The sequence below is a fragment of the Ananas comosus genome, linkage group 22, assembly GCF_001540865.1.
Source record: "Ananas comosus cultivar F153 linkage group 22, ASM154086v1, whole genome shotgun sequence".
Taxonomy (NCBI): Eukaryota; Viridiplantae; Streptophyta; class Magnoliopsida; order Poales; family Bromeliaceae; genus Ananas; species Ananas comosus.
The window spans coordinates 2,028,152-2,044,424 of record NC_033642.1 but is presented as its reverse complement, the minus strand read 5'-3'; the positions used below and the strand labels follow the sequence as shown (position 1 = coordinate 2,044,424).

General features: G+C 39.4%; 1 protein-coding gene and 1 long non-coding RNA gene across 6 annotated transcripts in view; one reads left to right on the top strand and one right to left on the bottom strand.

Moving 5' to 3' along the window:
* Nucleotides 406-2,550, bottom strand: LOC109727645. Its single transcript, XR_002220809.1, has 2 exons — nt 1,887-2,550; nt 406-622 (listed from the first exon to the last, which is right to left on the bottom strand). It is a non-coding gene; the product is annotated as an uncharacterized LOC109727645 (long non-coding RNA).
* Nucleotides 6,322-16,273, top strand: part of LOC109727643 (membrane protein of ER body-like protein) — a 22,162-nt gene continuing 12,210 nt past the window's right edge. Inside the window, exons 1-4 of one of the 5 annotated variants that reach the window (XM_020257804.1) lie at nt 6,322-6,834; nt 9,957-10,109; nt 10,446-11,057; nt 11,725-11,874. In XM_020257804.1, coding sequence (XP_020113393.1) covers nt 6,588-6,834; nt 9,957-10,109; nt 10,446-11,057; nt 11,725-11,874 — 1,162 coding nt within the window. In that variant the 5' untranslated portion in view covers nt 6,322-6,587. Of the gene's footprint in view, nt 6,835-7,140; nt 7,433-9,956; nt 10,110-10,445; nt 11,058-11,724; nt 11,875-16,273 lie in introns of those variants that run through there. The other 4 variants (XM_020257803.1, XM_020257806.1, XM_020257805.1 and 1 more) reach the window with 4 other exon arrangements.

The window sequence follows — 16,273 nt, the reverse complement described above, 5'->3', positions numbered from 1 at the left end:
TATTATAACTGTTTATTATATATGTTTATCAAATTTGTTGAGCTTTATTAAGAAAATCACTTACCAATTTTTTAAAAAGAGGATTTTAAGCGGTGTTATCAGTACGGGAGCTATATCATGCCTGTTGGAAAATTAATAGCCAAATCAGGAACGCAAAAATCATATAAATTTTTACATATCTCTTTCGCTACAGAATATATTACGATTATCAATATCTGATCTCGTCTTATTTTATGAACTCTTCGATTCATCAAGAATCTGTGTCACGCCCCGGATTACATGTTCCCCGGGCACGCCGACAAATCCGCCGTATGCAAAGAAATTTTCCCTGTATACGAAGCGACAGCTGTACCTGTGAAACATACAATACTACAAACAGTGGTATAGAGCTGCTAGAAGAACTAGTAAAGTAAAAGAAACCGAGTTCCATATACATACACTGAATCCTAGAGTACAAAGCTACTCGCGCTGGCGAGTTAAAAGTCTGTATGTACATGAACCCAAACCAAAATATCTACCTGCAGTAGGGGTGCCTCTAGCTCTGCTCCTCGGGTAGGACTCTAACTCGTGACACCCTTGCCTAGCTCCTGACCAGCAATAACGGCAGCCGAAGACGAAGACTCTGCAAAAACGGAGTAACAACTGGGCGTGAGAACTACTGTAGAAACAAGTAGTCCTCAGTGGGTACCGCCCTCAACAATCATCGATCCACCCACTAAGTCTACAGAAGGTAACAAGGCTAGCAGGAAAAGCTGGAAAGAAATCTACCGCTACATATCGCTACACTAGCATGATCTACACTAACCAACTGTAGTAAAAGTCACAACTAACTCAATCTCACTAGGGACTGTGAACACACCCGTCCCACCTGTCGGATCGAACCCGTAACCTACTCCAGGAGTAGCTGGTGGAGAAAACTCTCTAGGGACTGTGAATACACCCATCCCGTCTAATTAAGTGACACCGTAGCTCGAGAGTAACCGGCGGAGAAGACTCTCTAGAGACTGTGAATACACCCGTCTCGTCTACTAGACTACACCGTATCTCAAGAGTAACCGGCGGAGAAAACTCTCTAAAGACTGTGAATACACCCGTCTCGCCTAATTAGACTACACCATATCACAAGAGTAGTCGGTTCCAGAAAAGGTCCAACAGGACGGCTAAGACTCCACTCACGTCACAACCTCACCAAAGGTAGGGAAAAGCGTCACTCACTATCTCACCCGGGCTGCCCAAAACGGACCCACCCTGCCTGTATCTAGCTGCGCCGTACACCACCCCGAGGGTAGCCGGCTAAAGAACTGTCCAACAGAAACTGCGACACTCATCGCACTGAAACCTCATTCCGGAATGGCATTCGTGAGCGCGACCCAACGAGTTTACAAGTATCTCTGTCAAGTTCATACCGCTCTCACAGGCTAAGTCAAATAACCGGCTCTAACTGGTCTAACAACCAACAGGTAACGTGCCCTCGGTACAATCTAACGCCAAAAAGGCGATACGAGTCCACCGTCAACTCCGACGGCACCCAACAGTCCGGAACAGCCTGAACGCTACTGTAAAAATACACTCGGCATCCCAGCACGAGCGTAACTAAAAACTAAACTACCTGGAATACTCACTATAAGGATACTGCAATATTATAAAATAATACAACGGCCCCTAGGCTAAATCAGGTAGTTTAACATATGCCAGATCCCGAACGCTGGTTTTCTCCTAAGTTTAATTCCAAGTCCAACATGTATATTTATAGTTACAAGTCATGCCTTCAAGCTAATTTCATTCATTATACAATCGACAAAATTGAGCTACCACATGATTTACAAAAACAGAAAATCATACATGTCGACTACTATAATACTTAGGAATAAACCGATGTAACCCACCTCGATCGCTAATCCCTGGCAGCACGGAACTCCCCTCGGCTGCGGAACAACCTGCCGAAACGTCCGAAAACCTCCCAAGGCCTAAAGTCAAGCTCCCGCTAAACTCTTTACCAAATCCAGCAAGTAAGGGTTTCGTGGATTCCTCTCGAAGTCCCGAATCCAACGAACCAAGTCCCGTCGAAAACCGACGCTCCTACGCCGAGTACGAACTGAAATACCGACGGTTGACGCTCAAAGACTAATCGGACATCGACGCGGCGTCGAGAACGGCGAAAACACACCCTCGCCTAGCTTCCTCGCAGCGCTACGATCCCAACCGTACCCTCGAACAGCTTCGCGGCGCATCATCGGCGTCGAACTCGTGCTCGCGGCTACCTCCACTGAGCTCTTTGCTTCGGTCGAACAAAGAGAGAAGTAAACAAATTAGGCAATGCCCACCTAATTTGTTGATAAGCATGCATGGGTGCACGTGGCATCCAAGCCACCTTAATTTGCATGCACCAACCGACATAAAATAATTAAGTACATTAATTAATTAATAAATAAAACAAGGATACTACAATCTGTCTCGCATGTTATTCTTTCTCGTTACTAATCGACGACCAGAGTCGATCGCAGCACACCGCCCAAATCTTTAGGGTTTCTGATGGTGCCCTAAACCGAACCCAAAAGAGAAAATTTTGTGGAGAGATTATTTGCCAATACCTCATATATTTATAAGCCATAAGGGAGATATTAATTTTAATTCTATTATAAATAAAGCTCACATAGAGATTTAAACATATTAGAATCTATCTTTTTAAATTTATTTCTTATTTCACGTGGATTAGAAATATTTTAAATAAATTTCAATATGGACGAATCTTAACAGTGCGAATGTCCTATTCATTTAAAAGGCTTCGTTTGGTTCGGGTATAAGTAAGAACTGCTTATTCCAGGAATAAGTACAAATTTAGATATAGCTATAAGCGAGAACTAGATCAATTTTGTATTTGGATCAAAATTAGATTGTTCCCGAGAATAAGAAAAATAGTGTTTGGATAGATAAAATGGAATAAGAAGAATAAGAGATAGTTATAAATAGAAAATAATTATATTACCCCTCTCATTATATTTGAATTTAAATTTTAAAATTTTACATTTGTAATTTTAAATTTTTAAATTTAAAATCTTTAAATTTAAAAATTTAAATTTTAAATTTAAGACCAAATTTAAATTTGAAAGATATAAAATATCAAATTTAAAATTTAAAAATTTAAAATATCAAATATAAAATTTAAACTTTAAAATTCTAAATTTTAATTTTCAGTTTAGAAATTTTAAAATTTATTTTAAAACAAAACTCTCTCTCTCTCTAGCAGGGGCTTTTTTTTTTTTTTTTTTAAGTGATAGGTAGCACGCTACCCGCTTCGTTTATTTCATTTGGAAATAATTTTAGCTGGAAATGTGAATCAACTAGGATTCGAACTTGGGACCTCAGGTACCAATCACCAAGCCCTTTGTCACTTGTTCTAGGGACGGTCGATTCCAAAGCGGGTTATTCCCACCCAAAAATTTTTGTTTGAGTACAATTAGGAGGATAAGGTTTTTATCCTCCTCCTTTTATCCAATCCAAAAGGGGTCTTATTCAATAAATTAAGTACTATTTTATATACATTTATCCTATAAAACCGCATTTACTTTTCTGAATAAAAAAAAAGGGAAAACTTCAAAAAAAAAACCCCTGTGGTTTTGTAGTTTCTCACTTTGCCCCCCTGTGGCTTAAAATGTATCAATTTGCCCCCCTGTGGTTTCTTTTTTCTCTTTCTCTTATCAATTTCATTATTTTTTTTCTTAAATCAGTGATAAAGTTAAAATTAAATGGTACTAAAGTGAATATTTGATAAATCTAAATGGGTATCTAAACTTTTTGTATATAATTTAATGAAATATTAGCGAAAAAGCTACCGAAAAGATAAAAACGAAACCACAAGGGGGCAAATTGATACACTTTAAACCACAGGGTACTAAAGTGAGAAACAATGAAACTACATGGAGGGTTTTTGAAATTTTTCCTTAAAAAAAAAAAGGCAAATATTCGCAAGGTGTTAATAGATAATTCAATTTTAAGTACTAGAAGAAATATCAGCTCCGGACAAAGTACTTGTTTAATTAAATGGAATATTCTGCATGCTACATCATTATCAAAGCCACGTGAATTAGGCACACAAAATGACAACCATGTTGGAAATTTTTTTTTTTAAAAAAAAAAAAAACTGTTTTGAATTTAATATAAAACGTGACGATGATATGTGTGCAAGATATTTAATATATATATAGCAAAGATGACTATTATTATATTGGCCCTTCAAAATGCTGCTTTTATAAATTATTGATATGTTAAAATATATATAATGTAAAAATTTTAGTTGCTTATGCACATAATTCAAATTGCAAGATTTTGCTACTGAGTAATAAAATTATTTAATATGCAGATAAATTTTACGCATAGAATTATAAACAGAAAAATCGTAACTTTTATAAGTAGAGTCGTATTATGCGTAGAGCTACTATGTTATCGAAAATATAGAGAATCTGATACTTTCGACTTTTTAGTCCTTGGATCAAGAATTATACGATTGGGATGATTATCATCCCCTAGGATTGAGTGGTTCCCATAGGGTAATAATATTAATTCAAAGATTAGAAATGATCAAATGAGTTAATTTAAAAAAATAAAAAGTCGGTAGTAAAAGATCTTTTATACTTCCGATAGTATAGTAACTCTACTCACCTTATTACTATTAGTGTAGAGCTACTATGCGATGGGAAGTGTAGAGAGTTTTATGCTTCCGGCTTTTTGACTCTTGTATCAAGAATTGTACGGTTGGAATGATTGCGGTCCATCTTAGGATTAAATAGTACTTCTATGTTTGAGTGATTCCTACATAATAATAGTATTAATTTAAAAATTAAAAATAATCAAAAAAATTAAATAGTTAATTTAAAAAATAAAAAGCCGAAAATATCAAATTTTTTATACTTTTGATAGTATAGTAACTCTTCTCGACTTATTACTATTATTAATGGGCATTAAAGAACGTTCCAGTACTTTAAATAGGAGTTGAAGAATTGGATGGCAGCAATAAATAAGGCACAACCTAACATGGGAAGTCGTCAAATCAAGCACCACCTTCCTTCACGCTCATTTTGCCCAACTGTCCCTGTCTCGCCAGTTCACGTACATGTGCATTGAAATAAAAAATAAATAATTCTAATAAAAAAAACAAGAGAAAACTTCAAAAACCCTCGTATAGTTTGGTAGTTTCTCACTTTGCCATCCTATAATTTAAAGTGTATCAATTTGTCCTTCTGTGGTTTCGTTTTTATCTTTTTGGTAGCTTTTTCGTTAATATTTTATTAAATTATATGTAAAAAACTTCAGATATGCATCTAGATTTATCAAATATTTACTTTAGTATCCTTTAATTTTAACTTTATCACTGATTTAAGAAAAATAACAATAAAATTGATAAGAAAAAAAAAAACCACAGGAAGGCAAATTGATACATTTTAAACCACAGGAGAGCAAAGTAAGAAATTACGAAACCATAGGGGAGTTTTTGAAGTTTTCCCAAAAAACAAATACAGCTAACATTCACACTGACTTGACTTTTTATTTTCTTATCAATAAGAACTTAAATCAACTAAGCTTTGAATTTCGATATCCCAATTATCATCTATTAAGTCCTTTGTCACTTACTGAAAAGACGATTGATAATTTATTATAATTATAACTTAAATTTTAAAAACTTTAATGTTACTATCTAATCTTTTAATTTATTTAATTTTAACAGATTAATAATTTTTAACTTTAAAATTTGAATCTATTATTTATCTTTACGAATTTAACTAGTATATTTTACATAATTACACAACTATAAATTTATTAAAATAAATAATTAATTTAAATTTTATATTGAAAGAGCCGTTGAAAGATGTAAATCAAATGAGTTAAAAGAGTAAATTCTGTAATCAAAATTTTAAAACATCTGATAATCAAATCAAAATGGTTTATAACGAAAATTAAGTTCTCTATATTTCTACTTCTTTTTTTAATATTTTTTTAGACACTATAATATTATAATATAACCCTTGTACTCTAAAAACTTAAGTTGTTAGAAAACAGTGTTTATATATTTTTATATTTAACACTCTCTGTCATATCTGAGTTTGAAACTTTTTTTGTAAGGCGTATGACATAAATTTGAATTAAATGAGAGGAAACTAATAATGCTAGGAACCTGGTATGGCTCGAACTCAGAATCTTCTACTCTGATACCATATAAAAATTTGAGAGTTTGAAATAATAAAGTACTCTAAAAATTTAAGCTATTAGAGATTGGAATTTATATATTTTATAATATTTAACAAATATCTTCCATCTCTCTTCCTGATAAACCATATCCACAGCCAAAAAGTCAAGTGCATAGAATCAGAGCAGTAAAGACAAGCAGAGCAAAGTATTTAAATAGAGTAGTAAACCAATTGATCCTCATGCAGTACCATTTTTATTGCATGTTTACTTGCACAGGAGATAGTAGTTGGGGTGTGGGAAACACTAGGGAGTAATTAGTATAAGAGTGTCCATCTTCTTCTACTTCTACTTTGTTGGGTGGTCTAATCATTCACTTCTAGGGTTTATAGAGGGGTTTAGGAGCCATGGAGGTGGAAGAAGAGAGGAAATGGGGGGGAGTGGTGGGAGAAGAGGTGGTTGAAGAGGAGGAAGTTGTGGTGGGCTTAGAAAGGAAGAGGAGGGACAAGGGCATACCTGGAAAAGAAGCTAATGGTGCAGAGTCTTTGGAGATAGAGGAGGAGGAGGAGGAGGAGGAGGTGGTGGATTTGGATGGTGGTGGTGGGGCTGGGGTTGGTGAAGAGGCAAGGAGTGTCTACTTTGATTCTGAGAAAGGTATTGTGGGTTTTTTTTTCTCATCTCAATCATGCTCTGATTTTTGGCATTAATCATTGGGACAAGTTATGTAGAATTACATTCATAACCTTGTTGGTAGCACTCTTGGTTAGGTTCTTGATGTTGGAACCACACCACAAGTTCAATGGAACAGGAATGTTCTTATCTGGGCATTTGATTAGATTCAATATGTGAGTGTGATGTTTCATTTGTGGGGTCTTTCAATCATTCTTGTGTGGATAGATTCTTTGCTTAGATTAGACTACAATACTAGATTTGTCTCATTTTCCTCATCATTTGTTCCATCAACTTCATGGTTCATTTTCAAGAATGCTCTTCAGTGTGACCATGAATTTGTGGTGGGGCAGTTCCCTGTCCCCTTTCTCCAGCTTTGGGCCACCTCTATGCTTGTTCCTAAAATACCCACCAGTCAATTTCTAGTTTATTTGCTACATGTGGCTCCAACTGCAATTAGGGTTGATGGGGGTGTTTGGGATCCTCGTTGATGAACGCTGACCGATCTCGCGATCTGGTTGTAATGATTGATGATGGATCCGGGATCGTGAAAGCAGCATGGATTATTTTGGGTCCATAGATGGTACTTGACTTCTCGCTTGTTAAATTTGTAGACCGGTCGATGCGTTTATTTCGTAGAGAAGATTTACGATAATGTTTAGGATTCATATCTGCCTCGGAATAAAGTGAAATTTCGTTCTAGAACTTGCGCAAACTAATGTTTGACTTTGGATATTTAGATTTTTTTTTTTGTGATCTCACAGAAAAAGGTTACTGTTATTTTTCATTTGGAGGGACCTGCTAGAGTTGTGTATTATTGGCATAATTTTCTCATAGATGGGAGGATTGAGTGGCATATATATATGGGGCCTCTTCTTCTTCTCCGTATTATTTTCGGAATATATCCTTTGATAGAACCTCCTCTCGAAACATATATATAGGTGATAATTTATCTATCTCTAAATGCATACACTATCTACGTCTAGTCAGCTTCCTTTTTAAAGGAGGCATCTAGAAAATAAGGCTCCCCGGACCGTATTGGAGGAAGAAAGTAAGGATTAATTTTGAGAGAAATTTGCTTCTTTTTTTTTCCATAACTATTAACCTTCAGTTTGTCTATATCACTGGATTTTAAGTAAATTTAATGTTACTAGTGAAAATAGAGTATCAATGAAGTATGAACCTTGGCCTCTCGTATGAAGAAATTTATAGAAATTATGGGTTACTTTTGGAGATATAAAGTTTTGCTGATATTTAGTCCTTTTTCTTGAAGTCGGGATATTTAAGAAATCTGATGGATTTAGTAAGGATCGGTCCTTTGGATTAATTATTATGAGCTTCCATATACATTTGCATATAAAATTTTTTAAGAAATTGTACAACACTCTAGGAAAATATTCTTTTCACCAACATATTGCTCTAAATTTAGTGAGATAATATTTTAGTTCTTCTACATGATATTTTGGTAAATTTAGTGGAGAATTACATCAATGAAGGGCGTATCAAGCTGATGCCACTGTGTGATATGAATTTAAAGTTTTCTTGCAAACAATAACTCAAATAATGCAGAGCTCCTAGGTCTCCTCATTTGTCTTTCTAAGTCTTATAATGGCATTTTTCCAATTGTTTAAGAGATATTTTTTAATTATTTTTTACCTGTTAAATTATATAAAACAACTTTTTTTATCCAAAAACTTAAGCTACTAGAGAACGGTGTTTTCAACACTTCTCCTCATATCTGGGCTTGAGACTTTTTGATAGGCTCAAGACATGAACTTGAATTAAATGCGAGAGAAATTAAATAATACTAGGAGCCTGTGGGGACACACCTTTACAACTTTTTGCTCTGATATCATGTTAAACTACATAAAATAATTGTTTTTCTCCAAAAACTTAAACTACTAAAGAGTGGCATTTTTAATATTTATATTCAACATGGTTTTTTCTTCTTTACTATCATTTTGCAAATTTCTATGATACCTTCTTAGGATTTTCAGTTTTTACAAAAAAAAAAAAAAAATCTTTGGAGCTTTATATCTGTGCTATATTAACAAGATTGCTGCTTACGTTTGACTTAGGTATGTGTTGGGATTTCTTTTGTTCGAAAGAACATAGAACGAGAAAATAGTCTGCCTGGCATGTCTTTAGTTTGCCGAAAGAACGTAAACTATAGAAAATGAAAGTTCATTTTCTCGTTTCATCTGTTCGCACATAAATACTTTTTTGTTCATCCATTCGGTAATATTCTAAGATATTCATACTATATGTTACATTGATAAAACAACAACATCAACATTCTCGGTAATAACAAGCCTCATGTCCAAGTTCATCGGTTTTGCATTTTTTCTGCTTAATATGACTGGAGATTAATACATATTCTATTAAAGGCATTTCGTCCTCCTTTTCTATTAGGATACCTTTGTTTTTCACCTCATAGACGGCACATACAGAACTCAAGTTAGGTTTCTGTCCTAATTGAGTTCTGTGCTTCCGTCAAACCGTTGCTGTGAATATAACTTTAGTTGGATACATTTTTCTAAGATTATTTAGTCGGATAAATTGTTCTAATGCTTTGTGTAAGAATTTCCGCATCCAAAGCAATGTTATAAGAATTGATTTTCTGCTCTCATATCCAAAGAATCAGGAGGTGTCAAGTGAGATAAACTTTTTGTTTGGAAGAGTGCAATGTAGCATTTTTTAGAGCAACTCAGATCTGCGTAAGATATGTTGGTGTCATTATGTGAGATGTCTAATTGCGGCTAATTAAGTTTACCCAGAAATATTTGTTTGTGTATGCGCAACATTATCTAAATAAATACGTATACACCCACAAAAATCTGAATTTTGTGGTAATATCACCTCAAGTAATTATTCAATACCTAGCAGAATCCACCTCTAATTCTTAGAATGCTTTATAATTATTTATGAAATGGTTTTTTATATCCCAACCTTGAATCCTAGTGTGTTTGCCCGCCGTTGGTGTGAATTCGAATAAAAATTTTAAATTGTTGTCCTTTATTTTCTCCTTTATATATGTACTATGTAATATGTATCTTCTTCTGGTGTCCGGTGAACACACTATTACTTTTATATGTCTTTTACTGAAGGAGTATGGAAGTGTCGGCACTGCAATTGGACCTATAAAATGAGTGGTCCAAGCAGCAGAGATTATATCCCGAATCATGCAGGGTATTGCCAAATGGCGGTGGATGCCGAATCCTTGCCTCACATTGAGTCATTTTATGCTTCACCAACTAAAGGTTAGTTGTTGAGCTTCTGAAACTCGAACAAATAGAAAACAATGGCTAAGCTTGTAGGCTATTAAACATCAAAGATGAACGCGTAAATGAAATAACCACTTCTCATTTTGAACGATAGGATAATTGTCATGACATTCTGAGTGGTCTTCTATTTCTTGTTCTATTTCTGCTGGGTTTATTATGATACGCTGTTATTCGGTCCTATTTCAAAGAGCAAATTTCCGAGTACGACACATTGTTAGTGTTATTGTTCATATTAAATTTTTTGTAACTGTCAATAATAAGCTATAAAAAGGTTCTAATTAGAAGCTGATATGCTGCTGTGCGGTGTTGCAGGTACCGAAGTTACGGATATTGCTGGGATGGAATCTATAGAAGACGTGCAATTTGGTGCTAGAAAGGACCTGACAAATGGTGGGACAGAATCCAGAGAAGAGGTACAGTTTGATGCTAAGAAGGACCTAACAAATGGACACGTTAGTTCTCAAGCTAATGAGTTAAACAGACAAGATGTTATTTTTATCCGAGACGCAAATGGTACTTCGAAGAATGTGATTGTGGAAAATGGGTCATATGCGAAAACTTCTTCTGAAGGATCTAGTTACAGTGAAATTACACAAAATGATGATGGAGTTATCGTACAAAAACAGATCACATTACTAAAGTCTAGTAAAGTAATTTTACCTGACTTTGATCTGGAGAGAGTTTTAGAGGAGCAAGATACTCATGACTTGTTCTGTCCTAATTGCAACTCATGTATAACTAAAAGGGTGATTTTACGCAAAAGAAAAAGGTGGATTAAAGGTATCCAATATGATATGCCACCCAAGAGGATTCATGAAGCGGATCCTATATTGGCTTTACCACCAATTGATGATCAAGGCCCTCCTACGGAGCCTCCTGAGTGTTTCAGATGCCTGTCATGCCTCAGTTTCTTCTTTCCAACAGGTATAATTTCTTTTCCTCTTTCCTTATTTGCATGTTAGTGTCATCTTCCATGCCAAGGAGATATATGCACCTTCACATGAAAGCAAACTAGAACTTCTGACTTGTTTGTCAACCATCATATGTCGATTGGGTTCGAAAAGTAGTATGATGTGACATATTGCTCTTATCTCTTGCTGGGTCTGCAACTTTATATTTTGTCACAAGTTATATTCTACCCAAATTCTATTTCTTTTTCTTTTGTGCTTTCGATTGATCTTTTTTCTGCGAAAGAATGATCCACTTTAAACATAATTGATAATTTCTACTCTCCGTTGTATCTACTCTCGTATGAATTCACAACTGTTATTCTCTTGTGATTTCTTCTCAATTCTTTGATTCTAGTTCGTGTGCTTTCCTTTATTTCTTAGTGATTGTGGAGTTGCAATTTACTTGTCAGTATTAGACAAAATTGAACAAGTTTTTATGCAATTCCAACTCTCGAATAAAGATAGCAACTTGAAATAGTTCCTTTATTTCTTTGATTCTAGTTCGTGTGCTTTCCTTTATTTCTTCGTGATTGTGGAGTTGCAATTTGCTTGTCAGTATTCGACAAAATTGAACAAGTTTTTATGCAACTCCAACTCTTGAATAAAGATAGAAACTTGAAATAGCTCTTTATTGTGAACAGAGGGTGGTGGTTGGAATATATTTCGCTTATGTGGAGGCAAAGAGGAGACTCCAAATCGACAAAGTTCAACTCATATATCTGAAAGATTTAAACTGTGGATTCCATCTATTTTCCAACCTGTTCCCAGCCACAATGAAGTTAGTCGGCAAGGTATTAGCTTCTTCATGTTGTGATTTTACTGGTTATTTTATTGGTTTTCTAAAGAAAATCCATTATTGCTTGAATGGCTTAGTATTGATTTTTTTAACGGAAAACTTCAAATACTCCCCCTATGGTTTAGTGCCTTTTTACTTTAGTACTATATGGTTAAAAATGTATCACTTTGGCACCAGGAATTAAAATGCCGCTCCGTGTTGTATGGCACGGGGCGGCACGTACCGTGCCCCCAAGAAAGGGGCACCGGGCACGGTACAAGGGGGGGTCTCGCACCCCCCACACACACNCGAATCCCCCCCCCCCCCCCCCCCCCCCCCCCCCCCCCCCCCCCTGCCTTGCTGTGGGACCCTCGCGAGTATCGTGCTAGATAGCGTAGAGTACCGTGCCGTGATCTTTTTTTTTTTTTAGGGTACCGAAGCACCCCCCCTAGCCTTTTGTACTTTTTCTTTTTGGCCTTTTGCAAATCGAAGATCTACTTGTTAGGTAAGTCAAAAAAATTATAATTTATATATTTTGAATATTTTGTTTATATATTTTGAATATTTTTTATTTGCAAAGCTTATTTTTTAAAGAAATATAAAATTATGTAACTTTTAATCTATAGTTTATAAAATGTTTATAAAAAGTTGAAAATAGATGTTTACATTTCCAATCCATACCGCAGGGGGCTCCACTTTTTTTTCACAAATTATTTTATCAAAATTTGTCGCACTGCAAAGCTTTCGGATCAAGCTGTCACGCTGCGGATGTCTCGTTCCCCGGGCACGCCGACAAATCCGCCGTATACAAAGGAATTTTCCCTGTATACGAAGCGTCAAAGTACCTGTAGAAAAATAATACTACAACCAGTAGCATAGAGCTGCTAAAAAATAAGCTAAATATCTGAGTTTCATATACATAGCTAGAATCCAAAATACAAGGCTACTCGCACTGGCGAGTTAAATAACTATGTACATAAACTCCAAAACAACAACTACCTGCAGAAGGGGAAAGCCTCTAGCTCTGACTGTCGGGTAGGGCTCTAGCTCACAACGCCCTTGCCTCGATCCTGGTCGGCGGAAGATGCAGCAGCCGGCACCTGTGGCTCTGCAAAACATAAGTAACAACTGGGCGTGAGAACTACTGTAAAAACAAGTAGTCCTCAGTGGGTACCGCCCAACACGACATCGGTCACCCACTAATCGACACTGGCACCCCCTCTATCCATCAGATCCTGAAGCTGCGCCTTTAGCTCTCTCAGCTCCGCCGGTGCCATCCGATAAGGTACCTTTGAGATTGGTGCAGTTCCAGGAACTACATCAATCACAAACTCAATCTCCCTCTCCGGCGGCAACGTCGTCAACTCAGGGGGAAATACATCCGGAAACTCGCGGACTACTAGGATGTCCTCAAGTCCCGGCGCCGCCGTAGGTACCTCCACAACAGTCACTAGGAAAGCGATACACCCGCTACTCAGCATCTGTCGAGCCCTCGCCGAAGATATCCAGGTGGCAAATAGCGTGCTCCTGCAGCCTCTGAAAGTGAACTCCTTCTGGCCTGGCTCGCGGAACATCACCGTCCTCGCTCCACAGTCGATCGTAGCGTAGTACCGCGCCAGCCAATCCATACCGAGCACGACGTCGAAGTCCTGCAGCTGCCCTAACACCAACAGGTCTGCGGGCATGACCCACGAGTCCAACTGCACCGGACACGACCAACAACACTCCGCAACCTGTAAAACATGGTCCGGGATCTGCACCTCTCGTGCCTGTGACAATGCCCCTAACTCTAGACCATGCAACAATGCAAATGCTCGGCTAACAAAGGAATGCGATGCACCAGTATCAAAAAGAGTGCGAACTCTAATGCCAGAAATCAAAGTGATACCTGCCACCACTCGGTCGGCTGCTGTAGAGTCCTCCACCTGAGCTGCATAGACTCTACCACTCGGAGCCTGCTGTCGACGCTCACCCTGTCGCGGCATGGACGACCTATCCTCCTGGCGGTAACTCGGTGCTGCTCTGTAAGTCTGCTGAGGTGCTGGTGGAGCTGAAGCAGATGATGGTGCTGGAGATGCTGCTCTGGGACAAGCTGCCCTCATGTGTCCCGGCTGACCACATCCGTAGCACCGGCCCTCCCTCTGCTCACACTGTCTGGGCCAGTGTGGTCCTCCGCAGATCACACACTGCGGCGCCCTCTCAGGCTGTCCTCTCTGACGGGAGTCTCTGGATCGCTGACGTCCCGAGAACCCACGACCCTGAGAACGCGATCGTGGAGGTCTCGGCGGACGCCTGCTACTCGACTGGCCTCCGTCGTCTGGAGCTGGGCGCTTCCTGTCCTGACTCTGTCCCGGCCCCTGAGCCCTCTCTCGCAGTGACACCTCTCCTCTCTCCTTCCATAGTGCCTGCTCAATGGACGCGTCCAAAGTCCTCGACCTCTGCGCCCTAACGAACCTGAACAGGTCGGGTCTCAAACCCCGCTCGAACAAGTAGACTCTATGTGCCTCGTCTCTGGCCACGAACGGAACACAGTTCAGGAGTCTAGTAAACTCCCGAACATACTCCTGAACTGTCCGCTCGTCCTGCTGGATCCTCTTTAAATCCTCCTCAATCTTCTGTTTCATGCTGTTAGGAAAATACATCCCATACAGCATTCCACAGAACTCATCCCACCTCAGCTGCGCTGCCTCTAGTCTTTGGTCTCGCCTCACTCTCCGCCACCAGTCACGTGCATCACCTGACAAACAGTGTACTCCCAGAGGTACCTGCTCCCCCTCTGGAACGTACAGATCCTCGAATAACCTCTCCATTGCACTGACCCATCCCTCAACAACCCAGGCCTCAGTGCCTCTGCCATCGAAGATCGGTGGATCAAATTGGCGGAAACGAGCCTCTCCGTCCACCGCTCCTGCTCGGCCTCAGTCAACGGTACTGGCCCCCTAGCAGGCGCAACAGGCGCTACTGGAACTGCTACTGACGGAGGAACTGCTGCAACTGGAGCTGTCACTGGAGTAGTCGGGAATGGTACAGTCTGCTCTGGTACACTCGGTGCTGAACTCGGTGACTGAGCTATCCTCTCACACAACCTCTGCAACAACTCCCCCTGCTGCCTCGTCACCTCAGTCAGGGCAGCCAACTGTGCACTCAGATCAGGGAGTACGCTAGCCTCAGGTCGCGCACTCGGCTCCACAACAGGGGGTGCACTCGCCTCCGGTCTGTCCCTCTGCTCCTGCCGAGTACTCTGCTCCATCTGCTCAGACCTCTCAGAAGGTCCCACACGATCCCGCAGCGACGGTCGACCTCGGCGACGATACATAGCTGAAAAGAAACAAGTCGGGGTCAGATACCACACAACACTCTCGACCCAATCAACGAAAGTCTGGAAGGCGGTCCCTGTTTCTCTCCAAAATTATGTCGTCTGCAGCCAACATAATTTCTCAGGCCAAAACAGGTACTCCTTCAATCACTCACCCCACTCTAGGAGGAGTTAGAACAAATAATCATTGACTTTCGCAATTAATATCACGCCTCTCGCATCTTGCCTTCCTAAGGTTTGCCAAACTTAGGTTTCCTAGGTCCCAACGACCTATAGCAAAGCTCTGATACCAACTTAATCTGTCACGCCCCGGATGTCTCGTTCCCCGGGCACGCCCACAAATCCGCCGTATACAAAGGAATTTTTCCTGTATACGAAGCGTCAAAGTACCTGTAGAAAAATAATACTACAACCAGTAGCATAGAGCTGCTCAAAAATAAGCTAAATATCTGAGTTTCATATACATAGCTAGAATCCAAAATACAAGGCTACTCACACTGGCGAGTTAAATAACTATGTACATAAACTCCAAAACAACAACTACCTGCAGAAGGGGAAAGCCTCTAGCTCTGACTGTCGGGTAGGGCTCTAGCTCACAACGCCCTTGCCTCGATCCTGGTCGGCGGAAGATGCAGCAGCCGGCACCTGTGGCTCTGCAAAACATAAGTAACAACTGGGCGTGAGAACTACTGTAAAAACAAGTAGTCCTCAGTGGGTACCGCCCAACACGACATCGGTCACCCACTAAGTCTACAGAAGGGAGCAAGGATAGAAGGAAAGCAGGAAGCACACTCTACCGCTATCATCCACTACACCATCATGCTCTACACTAACCAACTGTAGGAAATGTCAAATCTGACCCAATCCAAATCGGGACTGTAAGCATACCCGTCCCCGGGACTGTGAATACACCCGTCCCTGCCCCGCTGCGACTATCGGCAATATCCACACTAACTGGTCCCTGGAGAGCAAGTCCAACTGGCATGAGTGACACCAATGCAAAAGCACAAGCCTGACTCCGGAGTGGCACTCGTGGGCGCTACCCAACCGAGTATGCAGCGTATCTCTGTCGAGCTCAATCAGGCTCCAACTAGCCAAA